This window comes from Syngnathus acus, chromosome 2 (assembly GCF_901709675.1).
Source record: "Syngnathus acus chromosome 2, fSynAcu1.2, whole genome shotgun sequence".
Taxonomy (NCBI): domain Eukaryota; kingdom Metazoa; phylum Chordata; class Actinopteri; order Syngnathiformes; family Syngnathidae; genus Syngnathus; species Syngnathus acus.
Window position 1 is genome coordinate 17,979,629 of NC_051088.1, and position 18,130 is coordinate 17,997,758.

Here is an 18,130-nt window from a genome sequence, read left to right on the forward strand (position 1 = left end):
TCAAAATGACCTCCGAGTGTCAGCACTAAAATGAGGTAGTGTCACTCTCTGTCCATGAAATATGAACAAATAACCGAGCGTGCAAAACCCACAAGAAAAAATTTAAAGCACATTCGCAAACATGTCTAGTAAACATAAAATTTGATGGGGACACCTAGATAAAATTAATGCACTGTAATATAACAGCCCTCCAATAAAATGTTTAATGTTCACTTTTATTTGAAAGGAGTGTTGATTTATTTTATTCATATCCAAGTGCTCTTTCGTGAGCTCTACCTTCAGACCTGTAAAGTCAACCGTGTGTCAACAATACAAATGAAATCAAAAAAGCAAACTAACAGACCTCAATTCTGACTGGAGCCATTTATGATATTATGCAGCAATCAGACAATATAGCCAAATCTTGTTTTGTGTTATTTATAGCCTGTAGGATGGAGACCTGTACCACTAGATGGCACACGTAGCTCTTTACACTGGAATTTGAGCCCCCAGACATGATGAGGAGAGAACATAGTGCTTTGGTCTTTGTTATGCAACACAGAAAAGCCTCTCTCAGTTGAGTAGAAATATTGGTGTGTTGGTAGAACACAAAAGAAAATCTCTCTCTGCCTGAACCTATTTTTCCAACAAGAGAGTTCATCATGACAGCAAATTTATCAAGAGAGAGAAAAGCAGAAATAAAACTCAATCTCCTGAATCTTTATTGCGACCCTGACTCATTCATATTTGAGAGCCTGGCCGTCATCCGCGCTATTGAAACGCCTAATAAATTGTGAATAGGGTGTGCGCGTTTGGGTTCAAAGGGTTCGGAAGAGGCAGACCAAAAGACAACACAAGATGATTTCGGTGCAGTGCTTGCGCGGAGGAATTATACTACATTAAAAATTCTGACGTGGCGCATGTGCATTGAATAATCGAGTCCCAACTTGATATGTGTACTGCGTGTCTCTGTCCTCACTTTCAATTCAAATCACGATAAAATTATGGAAGGCTGTCAAGATCGCTTTTTTTCTCATTTAGTCAAAGTCCAAACTTTTTGCGAAGGGGGCCAGATTTGTTGATAGGTTGATATTGCAAATGAGAATCTATTGGGTTTTTTCCCCCTTTTATTATTGTTTTACCAGGATAGTTGAAGGTTCAAATAATATATTTAAATACAAATGAACTATTTTATGAAAGTAGAATGATTTCTTATTTACATGTATTGAGTTTGTCTTATTATTGTTATATTGATGAGAGGGGTGATATTGATGTTTCGACTGCAGGCCATGTCTTGTTTTTAATCTAAATTAAATCATTCTTGAATTTATCTTATTTATTTTAACTTCATACAAAACAAAATACTTGATATCACAAAATAATGATCCATTGTCTTTTTGTTGCTTGCAATCACTGTGAGTGGGCACCGCGGACGCGCAGCAGAGTTAGTAGTAAAGAGACAGCTCTCACCAGTCGGCCGTGGGTTATTTTGCCTTTTCCTGTGCATTGTCACTGGTAGCGTCTCTGATGTTTGCGTTGCCTTAGTCCTTGGTGTGCGGATTTTTGAATGAGGAAGTGTCTTGTGTCACTGATTATATTGCAAACAGACACCTGTGTGCACGTGAACTGCGACGGGCTCGCACCCGATCATGAGCGCTCGCTCATGTGCGCGTTCCCGTTCGTACGTGTTTCATTTCCCTGGCTTGCTCCGGGGCGCGCAGATCCCCGCGACAGTGCCAGCGGGCCACATATTATTGAACACGATGCTTCGGGCCGGTCTAAATTTAGACACGGGCTCAATTTGGCCCGCGATCTGGACTTTGGATACCAAGATGACACTTAAACAATTGACCGAATAAGAAATATCCATGCATCTGAGACTATAAAGTTGCATATTATTGACTCTATGAGCTTCACTGCTTCTGAAGGGCAAGATAAGATGCATTGCCCTCAGCTGGTGCATCTCTCTCTCTCTCTCTCTCTCTCTCTCTCTCTCTCTCTCTCTCTCTCTCTCTCTCTCTCTCTCTCTCTCTCTCTCTCTCTCTCTCTCTCTCTCTCTCTCTCCTCTCTCTCTCTCTCTCTCTCTCTCTCTCTCTCTCTCTCTCTCTCTCTCTCTCTCTCTCTCTCTCTCTCTCTCTCTCTCTCTCTCTCTCTCTCTCCTCTCTCCTCTCTCTCTCTCTCTCTCTCTCTCTCTCTCTCTCTCTCTCTCTCCTCTCTCTCTCTCTCTCTCTCTCTCTCTCTCTCTCTCTCTCTCTCTCTCTCTCTCTCTCTCTCTCTCTCTCTCTCTCTCTCTCTCTCTCTCTCTCTCTCTCTCTCTCTCTCTCTCTCTCTCTCTCTCTCTCTCTCTCTCATCTGCAGCAGATGGTGAATGAAAAAAATGCCTTTCTGCCTGGGGGCTGGAGATGTCAGGGTCAGAGCTTAGGCTTTGAGGTCCATCAGATCCTGGCTGATTTGAACAGATTGTTTTGCGCAGAGTTGGTCAGTCAAGAAAATAAATGCAAAAAAAATACAGTGATTTGGTTTAACAATCCACACTGTTACAGGTATTAGAACATTATATTCCCTTTTAACACTCTGAGCTATTGTGATCATAAATGGTCACTGCACAGATGAACAATCATGCAGACATTGGACGATACAGACGCATGCTGAAAAAAAAATGGTTGCACAAAACAGCCTGCAAGTGGCTTTTATTTCAAACAAGCAATGTAAGTTGAGTAAAAATGGTTGATGCTGTAGATGTCAAAATGTATTCATTTGTTTCTGCATTTTCCTGCACTCTACAAGCAATGTCCTTTTCTTGAAAAATAAACGGATAGACATTTAACAATTGTTTTTTTAAATCTAATTAATCACTTAATTGAGAAAAAGCTCCAACAGATGAATCAATTACTCAAGAAAAATTGGTAGTTGTAGGTCTAAAATTAAAAATTTGGCGCTGAAGCCGAATTATCAATATCGTATCAGTAGCATAACACTGATCGGAACATCCCTCATTTATTTATTAATTAATGGACAATGATTTGCTCTTACCCACCGCCTAATTTACCTGGCAAGAGTCGAATATGTGGAGTATCATCAATTACTTTTTTTCCAACTGGTCAATGCTGAAGCTGTATTTCCTATTGGCCACTGATTTACTGCGCCACAATGATTGCTGTGAAAAGGTCATTAAAACAAGAAATCAAACGCTAGCCTTTGCACTAGACTTGTGCAAACAGTCCCTACTGATGTGGCCCTTTTGCTAATAATTACGGTAAGTAGTACAAGTGGGGGCAATCACAACAAAAACATCCACTTAAGTGAATAGGTATGCACAGCAGGCTCAGTATTGCGTTTGTCATGATGTTTTGAATGAAATGATTTTGTGACAATGACAAATGATTGCAACGTTAATTTACAGTGTACAAGTCAATACCGAAATTAATGAAGCACCGCAAAACAAATTTTCCCGTGCAGTAAACAAATACAGCAAAAATTGTAAAAAAGGCTTTTTATGCTCACACTGCACAAAAAATGTCCATCTTATGCAGATGAAAGAACACTTCCTCCATATGATGTGATTATATTTCTTCAGATGATTTTGTGAAGCCTGTTCAAGAAATAAGAGCGGTAGATGATACCTTGAAGCAATCAATGAAGCATGAATATTTAAAATGCTATAAGGTTTTCCATCCAGTGGGACAAAGTTCAATATGTAGGCGAACTGAAATCATACTTAATTTGCTATTTTAGCCATGAAATAAACATAACACCTACAACGCATAGTGTGTTGGGAATCATTTTCCGACATATTTCCAGTGTACGTGTGGGCGTGTACATTCCTTGCATGTTCTAGCCAAGCTGTTGGTTTGCCTTGGGACAAGATTGTGGGAAATGCCACAATGCCAGACATGATAGTGTTTTCATTTGAAGACAAATACATCCAAATGTGCTTTCTTAGCCTTAATCCTGCTCTCGCACAAGAAAAAGAAAAACCAAAAAGAAGGAGACAGCATCACATAACATTCCCCAGCAATGTCTATAGAGTCCACATTTGCTCCCAGTTGAGCACCTTTTGAGCAGTGAGCCCCATTCAGCAAGTACGAGTCCACGATGATCCGGTTAGGCGAGAGTGGGAGTCATTGAAAGCTTGCCGCATTCAGAGACATGTAAGTGCAGGGAGATGGTGCAGGGGGGGTACCAATGAGGAGGTGGCTGCTAGAAGGCAAAGCTAATTTACTGTGACAGAAATCGGAGCTATCACGACCACCGTGACCAAGCAGCACAGGCAGCATATATCGAGTCAAACCCACGAGTTCTAGTTGAGGGTCGGATGATTGGCGTTCCAAAGAAGAGAATAAGATGCACTCAACAAGACGGATAAGGTGTGTGCATGCATAACTATCAACCCTACACACTAAAAATAGGTCAGGTAGAAGAACCCTTCGATCTGAGAGGTTTTATTACAGCAAATCACAGATGGATGATGCGGGAGGTTTTAGAATGAAAAAAGATATGAACTAATCTAAAAAGGTTTATCATAACCTTGATCAGTGGCCGCTCTCGACAGCTCTCGCAGGAGATTCAGGGCTTAGATGAGTAGACATTCTAAATTTGATCAGTTATACACTATGACGACAATATCAGGAATATTGAAACTAAAATTTGAATTTTAACATTGACAGCAAGGCATTTGAAAAAAACAAACAAATAAAAAACAAGTCATGGCTGTCATGCCACATCTCCCGAGGGTTATCAATGCTAGGCGAACACAAAAGCTGCAACATTCATGAGGAATTCTTAACGGTTGGGCAAAGTTTGTTCGTTAGAAAAACACTAAAATTTTAATGGAGCTTAATATTAATAGAATATGGTGAGGAAGGCTGATATTTGTGAGCCGCAGAGAACGGGCCACAGCGGCATCATTACTCAATGACGGGAGAAGGAGACACAAGGCTGGTCTGGAAATGAGACATGGTGGTGGCGGCGGCGGCGGCGGCGGAGGAGGAGGCGGCAGCAGCAGAGGAGGGGATTGTGGGAGATTAAGAGAGCACCGCCGTGTTTGTTCTACACCACAAAGCAATGCAGAATGTTTGGTAAGCGGCAGTCTCATTTGGGACCCGGACAGATCAAGTCGGAGGACCTTAAACTTGAAGCTGAGAAATCAGGCGGGAGCAATGAATTAGTTCCTTCACCGCCTCGGGATTGAGGCTCAGAGAAGCAGATAAAAATTAAACACTGACATTTGTTGGCATTCACGAAGGGGATGCTATTTCATCAAAGAAAATAGCTGTGCTGAGTTGGACTTTCATGTCAATTGACAGTTTATTTTCCAAGTCAAGGTTCTGTTTTTTTTTTTTTTCTCCTATTACATGCGGGATTAAGTGAGGACAAACTGCTCACATTTCAACTTTTTGACCTTTCATTAAGTTTCCTCATTTCGAAACTTGCGGGAAGTCATCCGATGCCGACTGAGAAGACAAGTTCACCTTTAAGGTAAAACATTTCTATTTAGATTGTATCGACGACACAACTTTGAGAGCAAGAAGAATAACTACTAAACATTTTGTTTTGATTGTAATGAATGCTGTCTCAGCAAATATTCTATTTAGAATGTGATTCTCATCCATCCAGGGAAAGTTGGAAGAATTTCAAACCTGCAAGACTTTGGCTGTAGAAACATGATTGCCAGAATCAATCGCATCATCCTCATCCTGGTGCTCCTCTGCCTCCTCCCCCCAAGTAAGGAGACCTGCCCTTCTATGTGTCTTTGCACGTCCGACACAGTCAGCTGCAGCTCCAGCGGTCTCACCAAGATACCCAAGTCACTGCCCTCGTTCGCCAACACGCTTGATCTCAGTCATAACCAAATGTCCTGGCTGGGTCCAGGCAGCTTCAGCAGAATGTCCAGACTGGAAAACCTTTGGATGGCCCACAACCAGATCAGCAGCCTGGCCAACGGGGCATTTGAGAATGCCTCGAGCCTACGATATCTTGACCTGTCCTCCAACAAGCTCCAAACGGTGGAGCAGCACTATTTTGAGGGACTGTGGAGGCTGGAGCAGCTCATTCTCTTTAACAATAAAATCACAAAGGTAGAAGCCGGCACGCTGATGGGTCTGAGCAGCTTGAAAAAGGCGTACTTCAGCCTCAACCGGATCACGCACTTCCCCTTCTTCTCCATCCAAGACCATAGTCACCCCTTTCTGGCCATGCTGGATCTCTCATCCAACCTTATGACTCATCTGCCATGGCAAGATGTGAAAGCATTGCCCAGGTCGGTGCAGCGGGGGCTCTACCTTCACAACAACTCCCTTATTTGCGACTGCTCCATGTACAGCATGTTCTGGCACTGGAATCTCCGAGGGTACGCCTCCCTGAGGGAATTCACAGACGAACACACTTGCACCATCTATGGGGAACCCCGAGCATCTATCCGGTTCCTTCGACAAAATCGCTTTTTCAACAACTGCAGCGTTGAAAAAGCCGTGTCGCTTCCGGTGACCGTGCTCCTCTCCAAGGTTTTGGTTTCCGAGGGTCAACGGCTGCGTCTGGACTGCCAAACATCCTTGAGTAGCGCCAATCTCTCATTTACATGGTTTTCGCCCAGCCAGGGCTACATCACTCAGTACAACATTGATGACACACTCATGAGCATGTTTGCCAATGGTACTTTGGAGATCCGAGCAGCCAAGGTCAACGACTCAGGCCTGTATGTGTGTACAGCAGTGGATGGTAAAGAGGCCCTGAACGCAACCAGAGAAATAAACGTGACGGTGCTCTTGCCTGAAGTGGGGTCCTTCAGCACGGGTTACACAACGTTGCTGGGCTGTGCGGTGACGATGGTCCTCATCCTCGTATACCTCTACCTTACCCCGTGCCGATGCAGCTGCTGCAAGCAGCCCAACCCTCCGGTCATCCCCGTTGCAACATACGAACCGGAGAATTCAATGCCCGTTTTCTCCTCTTGCACAGCAGACAGAGGGAAAAGCCACCTTAACAAGCATGTGGCGTTCATGCAGCCGATGCTGAGTGAAGAAGAGCCTGAATGGACACATGAAAGCTGATTCCAGAACAAAAACAGAGGCCATCAGACGCAAAGTCACCTTTTTTTTCCTGGATGTCACCTGCTGTTAACAAGCATAAAAGTTCCTTCTGCTTTGTTCTTGTTAGCTGCTCAAATTGGCCGTAGGGTTTAACAGTGAGCACAATAGAGCCATCCTCACCTCCTAAAGTCACCTCGTAATGATTTGGTGCAGTGCAATTATGGTCAAGGGTGACTCGAGAAATGGCACATGTTTCTATTAGCAACTGTTAAAAAAAAATGCTCTTAGTGCCCCTGATAAATGACTTTTAATTAACTACATTCTCTGTTGCTAAAACTACAGACTATTGTATGCACAGTACAAGATGAATTCACTAAGAATAAGTCATGTAATTTTAAGAATAAGAAGGCAAATCATGCTGTAGTCAACCACACAGAATTGTCACTTTTTGTCTGGGAAAAAAAAAAAAGGTGAGTCAGGCAATCCCCCTCCCCTCATCACGTCATTTGTAAATCTTTGAATTGATTTGGTAACAAACAACACATTTTGAACAGAATAGGCTCAATTTCATCTGCAGATGCCCATAAATGCTGTTTGATCCTAATTCTTCTGTAAGAGCAGGCTGGCTGTGTTTGTTTGCCAACTTGGCAGACCATTCTCTGCTAAATTGGGTTTACCGGCGCAGCATAGGGAGTGTCGTCAGGGATGTGCCTGGCGGAGTGACAATTTTGTGGCAGAAAGTTGATCGAAAGCTATGCTTGCTCAGATCCGGTCTAAGTGAGTATTTACAAAGGGAATGAGGCAAGTTTCTCTGAATGGTTGGCTGTGAGTACTCCCACAGCGGCGCAGACCTCCCTCTCTCAGCTCCACCAGCTTGCACTCATATGTGACACCGGGTCCAAGCTGCATGTTTTGCAGAATTGACAAAAGAATAGAAACGTAAAAATAGAGCCCTATGAAATTAATATAACTACAACACCCGAATAGAACTGGCTAATGCTTCAAGCAGCTGTCATGTGAGACCAAAGGTTGGTTGTACATTTGATGTGCATATTATTTGATGGCATTTACACACTACTGTACAATAAAGGGGATGAAAGGAGGTGAAGTCTTGCAGGAAAGCATTAAGTCATGACATGAAAGACAATACAGAGGTGGGCCGGGAACCTTTCAGCAGAGACAAAAGAACAAATCATTTCTTTCCTTCCAATCATCTTGATGTTATGAGCCTATAGTTTAATCTTAAAACAAACGCTGTATCCATATTTAACTGGATTAGGTGTAATCCTTCATGTCAAACAAAATCATTTGAAACAACCAGGCTCATGGGAGAGGGCCTGGAATTATGTGTAAACCCCAATTCAAAACTGACCTTTTATGTCTAATGGAACGTCTATCGTTGTATAACCCGCATGAAAATTCACAAACTAAAAAGTGCAGCTTTAAAATTCTAACGAGGAGCCATGCAGGAGGGCTACCCGCCCGTGCTAAATTTAATGGCTGATATAATCTAACTAAAAGAGCTCAGTGGTCGGTCTACTCACTTGTCTCAGCAAGGATGTATGCACATTTGTTATTTCTGCATGTGTGATGAGGTAAACTAGTGTTTGGTTGTTCTGTTGTCAATCACTGTCTGATTTGAGTAAATTATTCCAAGATGCAAGTACAGTAAGTGATCAAAAATCAAGTTAGCGTCTATCTAATTACACAGGCGTCAGTGTTTACATTTGATGTAAATGTCTGTGTTGCCATCTGTCCATGACTTGACTACAAGCCACATCCAAGGTTCAGTGATTTAGAGCCTGAGAAAAGTCAGTCATTGTGCAATACAATTGAATTTAATGCGCACCAATGAGTAGCAGTATTTACAAACCACAGCTGCTAAATGCATTCAAGCATGTGCACAAATTCCGGTGACCATCACTCTAGATTAATGCAATAATGGAAATCAGGGCACCAACATGAATGACTGATGAATACTTAACATGACTCTCTGTATGTACGTAGATGGCGTCTTCACGTAGAAGTTGAATTTGTCTTGTGACAAATCAAAACATGCATTGCAAATCATCTTTCCCCATTGAGATAAATGGAAATGCCAATTTTCGGTTCCAGCAACCTATGAAATAAAAAAAAGTATAAATAAAAAAACATACACTAATAACATAACTGAATCAAATGCAAAGAATTCAACTGCTATGATGAATTAAACTTCATGATAATTCAATGGTAGTTGTGTACACCTTGCCCACCAAGGAGCAGTATAATACATAAAGACATACCAGATATAGATTTGACAACTAAGCGACTGTAAGGGAAGCTCCCACTCAAACGAAAAAAATAAGCGGTGAAATATGCACTGCAGCGTCTACATTTTATTGACTAAATATGCGCTTGAGTAACTTAATCTATTGTTTAGAATCAGCTATTTATCACAGGTAACTGACTCAACTTCATTCATGCCCGCAGCACTTAGGCAGTCGTACGCTGAGCATTTATTGCTTCAAAGAATGGGTTTTTGATCTGCGTAAAGCTGTACGGTCATTGGACCACCCATCGAATGCTCAGCATCTCCGGGGGCAATGGGTAGGCCGGGACGCTCGATTTCTGCATGACGATTGGACGATTTGTTCAAGTCGGAGCTGAGCTTCCCCTTATTTGAAACATCTGCCACTTCATCTAAGATCATTTTTGCAAATGAGGTTTAAAATTGTTACAACATAGATGCTAGTTTTACTAGACTGTTTAAAGGTTATTAGCATTAGGCTGGTGTTTTTTTTTCATAAGAAACTGTTAACATGGTCTAACGAACTACACAACACGCAATTCCCTATGTTTACCATTTAATTTCCCAGAAGACTTCAACTGGAAGCGGCAATAAAAAGCTTGAAGTACTTTTTGGAAGAACTGTTCACTGTCTGCTAATCTATTCCTTGTGACATTTGCTGCCACCATCTTAAATTTAGTGGTCGTAACTCAAATTTCTGTCAAGCCAGGGGAAAAAACATGCCGGAGCGACGGCAACAGTCTTCAAAATCTTTAAGTTAGGTCACTCGAAAGATGTATAGAAAAACTCAGCCAAGTCATGGATTTTGCATTCAGTGTTTGAAAGTGTAATTGACCTCATTTTAAAGATACAAAAGAGGATTAAGGCCCTATATGTAGGAATTTTGCAGCTTTATTCTCATGATTTGAATACTCTATAACATTAGAAAGCCCATTTATTAAACTGACATTGAATGAGCCTCATCAACACGAAGCAGGTTGAAATGAGAAAACGACTTTGTTAATTATACTCATCAAATCTATTTTATGTGAGCTTAAGGTGAGCTTCTTCCATTCCTGTTTACCTTCTTTGACATGATTGCTCGCTTTTTTTTTGTCATTGTCATGTTAAAAAGCAATTAGCCTTGTTCCTGGTTTTAATAAATTGGTTCCATTCAAACTAAGTGGTTCCTAAATGATTCAAATTAGAAATGATCAACAAATGAATGACATATTTCACAGTGACGTGCTACAACTTTGTTGGCCTCATATGAAACATTAAGCATCATCCTGATCACATTACATAATGTGCCGCCCCCCCTCCCCCTCCCATGTGCGTTGGTTCGTGTTCTGCAAATATTGCAGGGTGCAATGAGGTGACCTAAGGTTGTAGAAGATTAACATTGGGATAAAAGCAGGTGCAATGTTTCATTGTCTTTAAATCCCTCTAATCTGCCTCCGCTTTGCGGCACAGCACACGCAGCTGCCTCTGGATTTATTGTTTCTTATTAACGGAACCGAAAGGATATGATGAAAGTAATTCCTTCTGTTGGACTGATTGTAAATGGCGGACAGGTGATTAACCTCCGTGCAGGCAGCATGGGATTGATAGGATGAAACGAAACATTTCATTTAACCTTGTGACAGAAACTACTTTACTGAAAGTCACATGGTTTGTTAAAAAAAAGCAGAAGGGTGGGGGCGGGGGGCAAGAGACGTTTGAAAAGCACAACACAAATGGTTGAAATTGTCAGTCAGCGGATGCACAAAAGCTTCTAAGCAGATTTAGTTGAGTGCAACCGGAAGATCATATCAATTTTAATAACACGTTTTCTCTATATGCGTTTGGGAGATTTTGTAACGGCACAGTAAAGCGGTGAGGCTGAACATTTAGGGAACAATTTCAAAATGTTTGACACAAAGACAACACTGTTCATCACACAAAAAACAAAACTAAAATGAATGGGTTTTTTTGCAACATAGAAAATAGAATTGCTGTTAGTAAACACCCTAATAAGTTGATTCACGTATTTATCTCCAGTAGGCTTGATTATTGTAATGATCTTCTGACTAGATTCGCTCAAAAAGAGCATCAAACCAATACAGCTCATTCAGAACGCTGAAGCTCATATTCTGACCGCAACAAAGCAATCAGAACATCTTACTCTCATCAGAAAGGCTTTACCCCACCTCCCAGTCAGCTCTAGAATAGACTTTTAAGTTAATTCTTACCGAACGGTTTAGGTGCTCATTACATTACCGAAATGCTAATGGAATCTAAACCCTGAGGTCTGCAGACCTAGGTCAATTAGTGGAGCCCAGATTTCAAAGCAAACATGGTGATGCAGAATTTAGTGGTTATGCTACACTCAAATGAAATAAGCTGCCAACAGAAGTGAGGTCAGCTCAAATGATTTTAAATCCAGGTTAAAAATGATGTTCTTTTCCCATACCTATGATTAAAGTCTAAAAAAGAAGTTATAAAATCGCATTCTCAGATCTGTTCGGAAACTTTTGTACGGTACTTTTATTTCTTTACCTTGCTTTTAAATATCTTTAGTTCTTTTCTTTTGTAAATGCTTTGGAACGTTGTACTTTTATGTGCGTTGCCTTGTGTATTAAATATGTGATATAAATAAAGCTACCCTACCTTGCCTTGCCATGAAATAGTAGTCAGTGTTATCGCAGAAAACCTTCAGGCTGATAAGTCAGAAAGAGCCGACTCTTACTTTTTGGATGGTTAATCAGAAGGGACTTTACAAGCTGGAAGAGGTTTGCTGATTCCCATTTAACATCCGTTCCACTGTGATTGGCTCATTCTGAACAGAAGCACATCCCAGTTCTTACAGTCAAGGTTAAGGTCAATATTTCAGTTTGTGAAACATTCATTTATGTGTATATATAGGTACTACGAATTGTGTACTTTTCACTGTCGAGGTAGAAAATAACCTAAAACACCGAGAAATTTACATGGCCTTTCAAAACCCTAATACTGCCAATGTTTAGGCTTTGAAAGGGTTATTGGCTGCACATAAGAGGGTGTGCACACTTATGCAATGTTATGTTTGTTTCTGCATTCCTTCTTATTTTTTAATTCAGTTTTTCTTGGGACCTTATTGGTCACATTTAACAAGGGAAAAGATTTCAAATTATTTTTTGCACTCATTTCAAAAAGGAAAACTTACCTTTTTTTTTTTTTTATTAATGCTACAGTTATATTATTGTTGGCTGATCAAATCTCATCCAATGTAATCAAATTCACTTGTAGGTCCAGAAGGTCAAGCTAGTTTCAGTCTGATCCGATTCTCATGATTAGCAAATGAAAGAACCAGTACCTCATTTCAATTATTTATATCCAACATTGCAATGGTTTTCATACTAATTTAATGGGTGAAATGTACTTTTCAAGTGTTTTAGAGTTTTTCACACTTAGACTCAGAATTAACAATCGCCTTCTTCAGACTAGCAAGCTTTTTAGTGGCTTTCAATCCTCATTAGAAATTCTAATGATCACAGAATGCTGTAAACTGGGGTTGCTTCTTCTAAATGATCCTGAACGGATAACAAAAGATCCAGACGTATAGCAATGACCCATTAATGCTGAAAGATGCCCCTCCTGCAGGAAACACTTCACTGGGCATCAATTAATAATGCAATTCCCTTCCCAGAGTAATTGTTGTCCCTCATTGACACAGCCTGGAAAGGAAATAAAATAATTTTATTCAGGAATCTAATTAAAGGTGAAAGGGAAGTTTTACTCCAAACAACAAGTTTCGATTGCTTTTGTGTGAGGAGGCTGACTCGGCTGTCAACTGGGGCAATTACTGAACCGCCAAAAGTGTCACCAAGCCCCAAGTCGAAGCAGCCATCTGTGGCAGATATTTGCACATTTCACAGATGCGAGACACTCAAATACACAACAGGTACACCAAATTCATTCATTCTTTAATTCCATTCTAATTCACTTGGAGTCTGAGTTCTACTAGATACAGACTTTAGTGTTCCTCAGAAGAGTCCACAGACTGAACATGAATGTTTTGAGAGCTCGGCAGAGCCCCCGCCCAAATATGGATATGAATCATAATCGAAAATTCTTTGAGTTGTTATTTGGTCATACCAAAACTACACTATACTTCAAAATTGACCCAGCTCGATCCCATGCCCACAAATCCAAAATGGAGCTTGTGCGGAACTCAGCATCTTTGCCCACTTCTAGCCCTTATCAGACAATGTGAGCTAATATAGGTGTGCCCCTGGTGGAACCCAGGAGCAAGACCAGATGAAAGCCATACCCACTTAGTACCCAGGAAACACGTATTCACCCCACGTGGGGCACAACTGCACATGCTGGCTGGGTATATACAAGTACTTTACTGCCAATATGGCTGTGTAAACAAATGCAATAGTCACATGACACCCGGAGTTCTATTGACAGAACAACTTGTTCTCTATGCAGTAACACTAATTAACAAGCCAATCAATATTTTTTTCTGGACTTGTGCCACACATAACCATCAACACGTCTTCAGTGGGACTGTTTCAGCAAGGTCCTATCAGCTCTAGTGCAGTGAACAAAAGCTACTTCCCCGGTGGTCAATGATCTGATGAAATTGGATTTAAATTTGTGAAAAGGAAAAGGCTTGTAAGCCCAAGAGATTTGTTGCATATCTTGATACGCTCCCCTTCCGGCAGAATATCCGAACTCATTTTCTCCCAGCAAAACTTAAATATTTAATAGTCAAAAGAACAGTGGGTAAAGCACTCTCCTTGAACAGCTTACAAGCAACTCACCAACATTCTATTGCCAATAAACATATGCTCTGTGAATCTTTTTTTTTTTTATCATGACATTTTAAACCGTTAATGAGGACACCGAAATGCACAAGCACCTCTGTGGCCAGTTGAGTGTCTCGCTTTGACTATCTTATGCATATCTCATTAGTTTTCAACAAGCAGGTCAGCTCAAGGGTCACCATATATACCACGTAATGAAGTTTTGGAGGAAAAGTGAAAAACCTAGCACTGTTTGGAAGTCTATTGGTGTGGATGACTACTAATTGGGCTGGAAAGAAATCTACCATCACTGTCATTAAATTAAGTCAAGTCAAATTTATTTATATAGCCCATAATGGTGTACAATCCAGACATCAACTTTCGGGTCGGTTGTCTACCCAAGCTTGGAAGGAACTAAACTAAATGCAAGAGTATATGTTACTGCTTCCCTTGGTATTTTTGAAAAGTTTATCCAGGGTGGCACCTCACTGAGTGTGAGTGACTGAGTGTGCTCCGTCTTTTTTTAAACAAATGATTGGGAACGTGATGTACCGGCTGCTACAGAAGGAGACCAGCTTTAAAAATCCTGCCACTACTTACACCAAAGGAGGCTGTTGGACACTTGGGCCAATTATCAATCAGCCTCTTGGTTTGATCAATGTTAAGAAGTAAAAAAAAAAAAAAAAAAGTGAAAGACATCCATTATTTAATCTTAGCAAGACATGCCTGAAGATTAAAGTGGATTTGTTATTACCAACGGCATATATTATTGAGTATTGTCGACATAACAATAAAAAAACTAATGTTATATTTACACATAACCAGTTGTGTAAGCCTTTCAAGGGATCTATTTTTTTTTTTTTTTTAAATGAGAAATTGTCAGATGATTTTCAGCCTTATGTGAACTCCCGTAATCGCAGGTCTTAACTGGGTTTTTGGAACGATCACCGTGATTTCTAATGGATTGAATCTTCCGAGCGAAAAATTCCATGAAATCGTCGGCTGAGTGAAGCGAGCTATCAGAGGTCAGCTGCTGTTGCGTTGGCTTTGCATACCGTATCAAATAAGTATTTAAGGTTGTTTTATTGAGACAGATAAGTCTAGAGAAATAATTAGTTTCAGCTAAAATGAGTGCTTTGTATTTCTGCAGGCTGTCGCACCATGCCTGACGAAAGACGTGTTTCATCTGGAAACCATGAAGTAAGCCTCCTGGGAAGAGTTTTTTGTCTTAAAGGCGTCGAATCTATTTAACAGGACAGCATTGAAATCAATTGTGAGATTATCAATCGAAGCGATATAAGAAGAAAAGGAAGCAGTTGCCAGAGGCGGTAGTGAAGGCAGTGCAGAAGTGTTTGATGAACTAATATTACGGCTGCTATAAGTTTGATTGGGGTCATGACGATGACAATGAGGCAAGACTTGAAATTTTATAGTAGTTGTACGTATATTTTAGCGGTATTACATTTGAGGTTGACATGCCTCAACAACCGAATCTTACCAAATATAACCATTTTTACGCATCACTTCATGTATTGCCCGCGTAAAATCAAAAGTTTTGATTATTGTCTGAAATGCCACACGGTAAGTGATTCTGACGTGAGATTCATATGAATATTAAAGTCACCTATAATTATTATTTTATCTGCATGAGTCACCAAGCCAGACAGAAATTATGAAAAGTCATCTAAAAAGCCAGACTAAGCACCGAGGGGGACGGAAAAAAAACTGCAAGATAAAATGACAGCAAGGCTGTGAATTGCAAGACAAAAACTTTAAATGTTCGAAAGACTTTTATTCAGCCTGGGATCAGATTCTCACGAGCATATGGGACATAAGAGCTCACAAAGTTTGGAGGCGAGGCCTCATTAAGCGGTAACAACTCATTAGGTTTTAACCAGGTCTCACAAAGACCAATCATGTTACGATTAAGATCTAATGATGTCATTACCCAGTAGCGCTTTCGCAGAGAGTGATCAAATATTCATAAAAGTGAGTTTCAATCTAGTAGGCTGATCAGAGCTATTTCCCATCAGAGGATTCCTAAACGAAACATTAATACGATTGCGTTGTCTAGGTCCCGCATTATATTTAAAGTGACAATATGCACAGCGGGAGGTAACGACTGATGATTAATTCATAGGTTTATGGAAAATTTCAGACAAACCATCCGTCCATTCCTCCCTCCGGGATGTGGGAAGAAAACGGAGGACGTGGAGAAAACCCACGCAGGCACGGGGAGAACATGCAAACTCCACATAGGGAGTGCTGAATTGACCTCTGAACTGTGAGGTGGATGTGCTAACCATGTGCATCACTTTGTGAGTCTTGTCTGTGAGAGGTACTCGATAAATCATCTATGCTTTTCTTTACTTAGTCCCACAGGACAAACGCATGGAATTTCTACAAAAGCTACTAATACGACAATCACAACAATGTAATTGCTATTGAATCAATGCCCGGGGAGTACAACCAAAGCCATCTAGGATAGTTTGGAGCTGACAATGAGCCGGATGAACACAGCTCAAAGCCCAGAACAGCGGTGGAGATGAGCAGGCAAGGATGACAAGAGGTGGACACATAATAGAGGAGAGTAATGCAGAGGAAATGACCAGATAGATGAGATTTTCATCAGAAGAGCACTGATGACAACTGACAAGAAGAGGTAGAAACATCATAGTGGAACACTAGATCTCTTCATAGAAGCATGCAGATGCACCAAGACAAGAGAAAAAAAATAACAATACCACCTGTAAATCATAATTAGCCTGTGGACCAAAAATAGTAGTTGGTGTCAATGAAGGATGTCAGGGAGGACCTCTCCTTAGCACAGGTTGTTTGTGAAAATGTCACAAGCAAAGGGGCCCAAGTGTAGCACACCGCTAGACTACTGGGAAATGACTTTTAATATTGATCTTGACAGGTTCAGTGACAAACAGTTGAGTATCCACAGAGTTAACTTCAAAGTAGTGACACTTTTCCAAGTTCCAGTACGTAGTAACCAGACAGTCTGGATAGAGAGGCTGTAAAAGTGGAAATTAGGTATAAGTACAAACTACTGGCGAGCTTGATAATGCACAGAATCCTGAAGAGGGAAACACACATTTCATTATTGTGGAAGCAAAATCCTCAAACAGTGACACGACAGGCAAACAAACATCCAAAAGCAGAACATGTGACAGAAATAAAATAGGCCATCCGAACCGCTTCTTCCTCACAAGGGTCACGGGCATGCCCATCCCAGCTGTCTTTGGGTCAGTCAATCACAGCTGGTTATAGATACAAAAATAAATAGTTTTGAATTACTAAATTTGTATTTGAGGATATGACGTTTCACCAGAATAATTATTAAATTGATAATTATTACATTTAGAACCACAAACTTTTGTTTCTATGAACATTAGTCCTTTTTGTTTGGTTGCTGTTATTTCTGAAGAAACCAAATGACAATTTTCTATGAAGAATGTAACCTGAACCTATATTAATAATGAGAAAATGGGATCAACCTTACAGAATTTGTTCAACGTTTGAGGGGCCATTTCACAAAACCAAGATAATGCTTTGCCAGATAGCAGTACCTGTACCATATATAGTGAACCATCTGCAGTATTAACAGTTGACCAGCAGAGGGACATAGTTGGACATGTGTAGTGATGTGCGTTAAGGGAATAGAAGAGTGTAGAAGGGTCTTAATAGGACAGATTTAACCTGCAGGTTACATAAATAAATGCATTTATGAAAGCAAGCTCATCGTTTGTTAAATGACTTGTTTTTGTAAAAAATAGAGACAGAAACCAATAAATATGTATTTTCTATAAATACATATGCATTACATTTGCAAAAGAAAGATCAAGCTTGACTCTTGAGAAATAGCACCTATTTTATTTGTTGATTGGAGAATTTGTTTATCCAATATGATTACTTGTGTATTATATATTAAACATATTTCTGCCTATTTTATTATAACATAACAAATCTAGTGAGCTCTGTGAGACAGAATTAATTCACTGCGATGTGTCTTCCCTGCCGAACGGGACTGGGATGAGGTAAATATTTGTTTTAAAAATCAATAAAATAAAAGCAAATAC

The 18,130-nt window shown here is 40.4% G+C and overlaps 1 protein-coding gene across 1 annotated transcript; it reads left to right on the top strand.

Moving 5' to 3' along the window:
• Positions 1-5,051: 5,051 nt before the first annotated feature.
• LOC119118789 (amphoterin-induced protein 3-like) lies at positions 5,052-9,311 on the top strand. Its single transcript, XM_037245613.1, has 2 exons — positions 5,052-5,457; positions 5,596-9,311. Exon 2 carries the CDS (start codon positions 5,643-5,645, stop codon positions 7,026-7,028), a length of 1,386 nt encoding a protein of 461 aa, XP_037101508.1. The 5' UTR covers positions 5,052-5,457; positions 5,596-5,642; the 3' UTR covers positions 7,029-9,311.
• The last annotated feature ends 8,819 nt before the right edge of the window (positions 9,312-18,130 follow it).